Source organism: Procambarus clarkii, chromosome 23 (assembly GCF_040958095.1).
Source record: "Procambarus clarkii isolate CNS0578487 chromosome 23, FALCON_Pclarkii_2.0, whole genome shotgun sequence".
Classification (NCBI taxonomy): Eukaryota; Metazoa; Arthropoda; class Malacostraca; order Decapoda; family Cambaridae; genus Procambarus; species Procambarus clarkii.
The window spans coordinates 16587077-16589983 of NC_091172.1; the positions used below are offsets into that span (position 1 = coordinate 16587077).

The window sequence follows — 2907 nt, forward strand, 5'->3', positions numbered from 1 at the left end:
GATGCAACTAAAGCGGTTGGACCAGACAAAGTATCACTGTGGATACTAAAAGAGGCAGCGGAGGCCCTCAGTGTGCCTATGGCAAGGATCTTTAATGAATCACCTATATCAGGAGAATTGCCCAATTGCTGGAAGAAGGCAAATGTTGTACTAATTTTGAAGAAAGGTGATAGAGAGGAGGCACTTAACTACAGACCTGTATCACTGACAAGCATCCCCTGTAAAATACTTGAAAGAATAATTAGGCTAAGACTGGTTGCACACCTGGAGAACATTAGGTTTGTAAACAAACATCAACGTGGGTTCTGGAAAGGAAAATCTTACCTAACAAACCTTTTGGAATTCTATGATAAAATAAGGAGGCAAGACAGAGGAGGTTGAGCAGACTGCATATTTCAGGACTGCCAAAAAGCCTTTGATACAGCACCGCACATGAGAATACTATTCAAACTTGAAAGGCAGGCGGGAGAGAGCGGAAAGGCCCTAGCATAGGTAAGGAACTACCTAACAGGAAGGAGCCAGACAGTTATGGTAAGAGACGAGAAGTCGGACTGGCAAACGGTAACAAGTGGAGTACCTCAAGGATCAGTGCTGGGACCAATTCTATTTCTAATATACATTAACGACATGTTTACAGGCGTAGAGTCCTACATGTCGATGTTCACGGATGATGCAAAGTTGATGAGAAGAGTTGTGACAGAAGAGGATTGTAGCATCCTCCAAGAGGACTTGAACCGGTTGGAAAGATGGTCGGAGAAATTGCTACTGGAGTTCAACACGAGTAAATGTAAAGTTATGGAAATAGGACTAGGTGATAGGAGACCAAAGGAAAAGTACACAATGAAGGGGAACTGCCTACCTTTGGCGACGCAAGAAAGAGACCTGGGCGTGGACGTATTACCTAATCTAACTCCTGAGGCACATTTAAATAGGATATCAACAGCAGCATACTCAACACTGGCAAAAGTTAGAACATCATTCAGAAACCTCAGTAAGAAGGCATTTCGGGCGCTTTACACTGCCTACGTGAGTAAGCAGTCTTGGAGTCTAGCTGCCTCATCATGGAGTCCGCACCTGAAGAAACACATAAGGAAACTGGAAAAGGTTCAGAAGTTTGTAACGAGACTCGACCCAGCATTACAAAGGATGGGGTATAAAGAGCGCTTGAAGGAACTGAGTCTTACGACGCTAGAAAAAAGAAGGGAGATGGGGGATATGATTGGAACGTATAAAATACTCAGGCGGATTCACAGAGTGGACATAGACTAAATGTTTACACGGAATAGCAACAGAACGAGGGGACATGGGTGGAAGCTGGAAACTCAGATGAGTCACAGGGATGTTAGGAAGTTTTATTTTAGCGTGAGAGTAGTGGAAAAATGGAATGCACTTAAGGAGTAGGTTTTGTAAGCAAATTCTATTCATAATTTTAAAACTAGGTATGAAAAGGGAAATAGGACCAGAGTCATTGCTTTACACAACCGATTGGTCGAAAGGCGGGATCCATGAGACAATGCTCGATCCTGCAGACACAAATAGGTAAGTACAAATAGTTGAGTACACACACACATACACATACACACGTAGGGAGTCTGGTAGATGAGTGGATAGCGCTCAGGACTCGTAATTCTATGGCCCGTGTTCCATTTCCGGACCAAGCAGAAACAAATGGGCACAGTTTCTTTCACCCTGATGCACCTGTTACCTAGCAGTAAATATGTACCTGGGAGGTAGACAGCTGATACGGGCTGCTTCCTGGGTGTGTGTATGTATGGAAAAAATACTTAGTTAGTATGGAAAAATAAAAAATAAAATAATAATTACTTAGTAGTTAGTTACAGTTCATTGATTGACAGTTGAGAGGCGGGCAGAAAGAGCAGAGCTCAACCCCCGCAAGAACAAATAGGTGAATACATACACACACACACATAAAGGGGCCTGGTAGCCTGGTGGATAGTGCATAGCACTCGTAATTCTGTGGTGCAGGTTCGATTCCCGCACCAGGCAGAAACAAATGGGCAAAGTTTCTTTCACCCTGAATGCCCCTGTTACCTAGCAGTAAATAGGTACCTGGGAGTTAGTCAGCTGTCACGGGCAGCTTCCTGAGGTGTGTGAGTGGTGTGGAAAGAAAAAAGTACTTAGTAAACAGTTGATTGACAGTTGAGAGGCAGGCCAAAAGAGCAAAGCTTAACCCCCTCCCCCCCCCCCCCCCCGCAAAAAACAACTAGGTGAATACAACGACTCAACCTAAATTGCTGCACAGCCACATCAGGAGAAAAACAACAGTAAAGGAACAGGTAATGACATTGAGAATAGGGACAGACAGATTCACTACAAACGAAAAGGAAGTGTGCGAGGAACTGAATAAGAAATTCCAGGAGATCTTCATATCAGAGCAAGGAGAAATTCCAGAGATAAGGGAGGGAATAGTTAACCAGGAACCACTAGAAGAGTTTGAGATTAGCAGTGGGGATGTAAGGAAGGTTTTGCTAGAGATGGAAGTGACAAAGGCTATAGGCCCAGATGGAATCTCCTCTTGGATACTAAAGGAAGGAGTAGAAGCAGTGTGCCTGCCACTCACCATAGTGTTTAACAAATCAATGGTAACAGGGGGAACCGGCAAAAATTTGGAAGATAGCTGATGTAGTCCCAATATACAAGAAGGGGGATTGACAAAAAACACTGAACTACAGGCCAGAGTCCCTAACTTGCATACCATGTAATCTGATAGAAACGATTGTGCGAAAAAAGCTAGTGGAACGTCTGGAGCGAAAGAAGTTTGTAACATAGAATGAACATGGGTTCAGGGATGGCAAGTCCGGCCTCACAGGATTAATTGAATTCTACAACCAGGCAACACAAATCAGGCAAGAAAGAGAGATGTGGGCAGACTACATATTTTTGCAT

At 43.8% G+C, this 2907-nt stretch overlaps 1 protein-coding gene across 1 annotated transcript; it reads left to right on the plus strand.

Annotated features, from left to right (window-relative positions):
- The first annotated feature begins 627 nt into the window (after positions 1–627).
- Positions 628–1269, plus strand: LOC138367697 (uncharacterized). Its single transcript, XM_069329662.1, has one exon. It carries the CDS (start codon positions 628–630, stop codon positions 1267–1269), a length of 642 nt encoding a protein of 213 aa, XP_069185763.1.
- The last annotated feature ends 1638 nt before the right edge of the window (positions 1270–2907 follow it).

What these genes read in the sequence shown, in the direction of transcription:
- LOC138367697 (XM_069329662.1), top strand. Translation starts at nt 628, where the DNA reads ATGTTTACAGGCGTAGAGTCCTACATGTCGATGTTCACGGATGATGCA.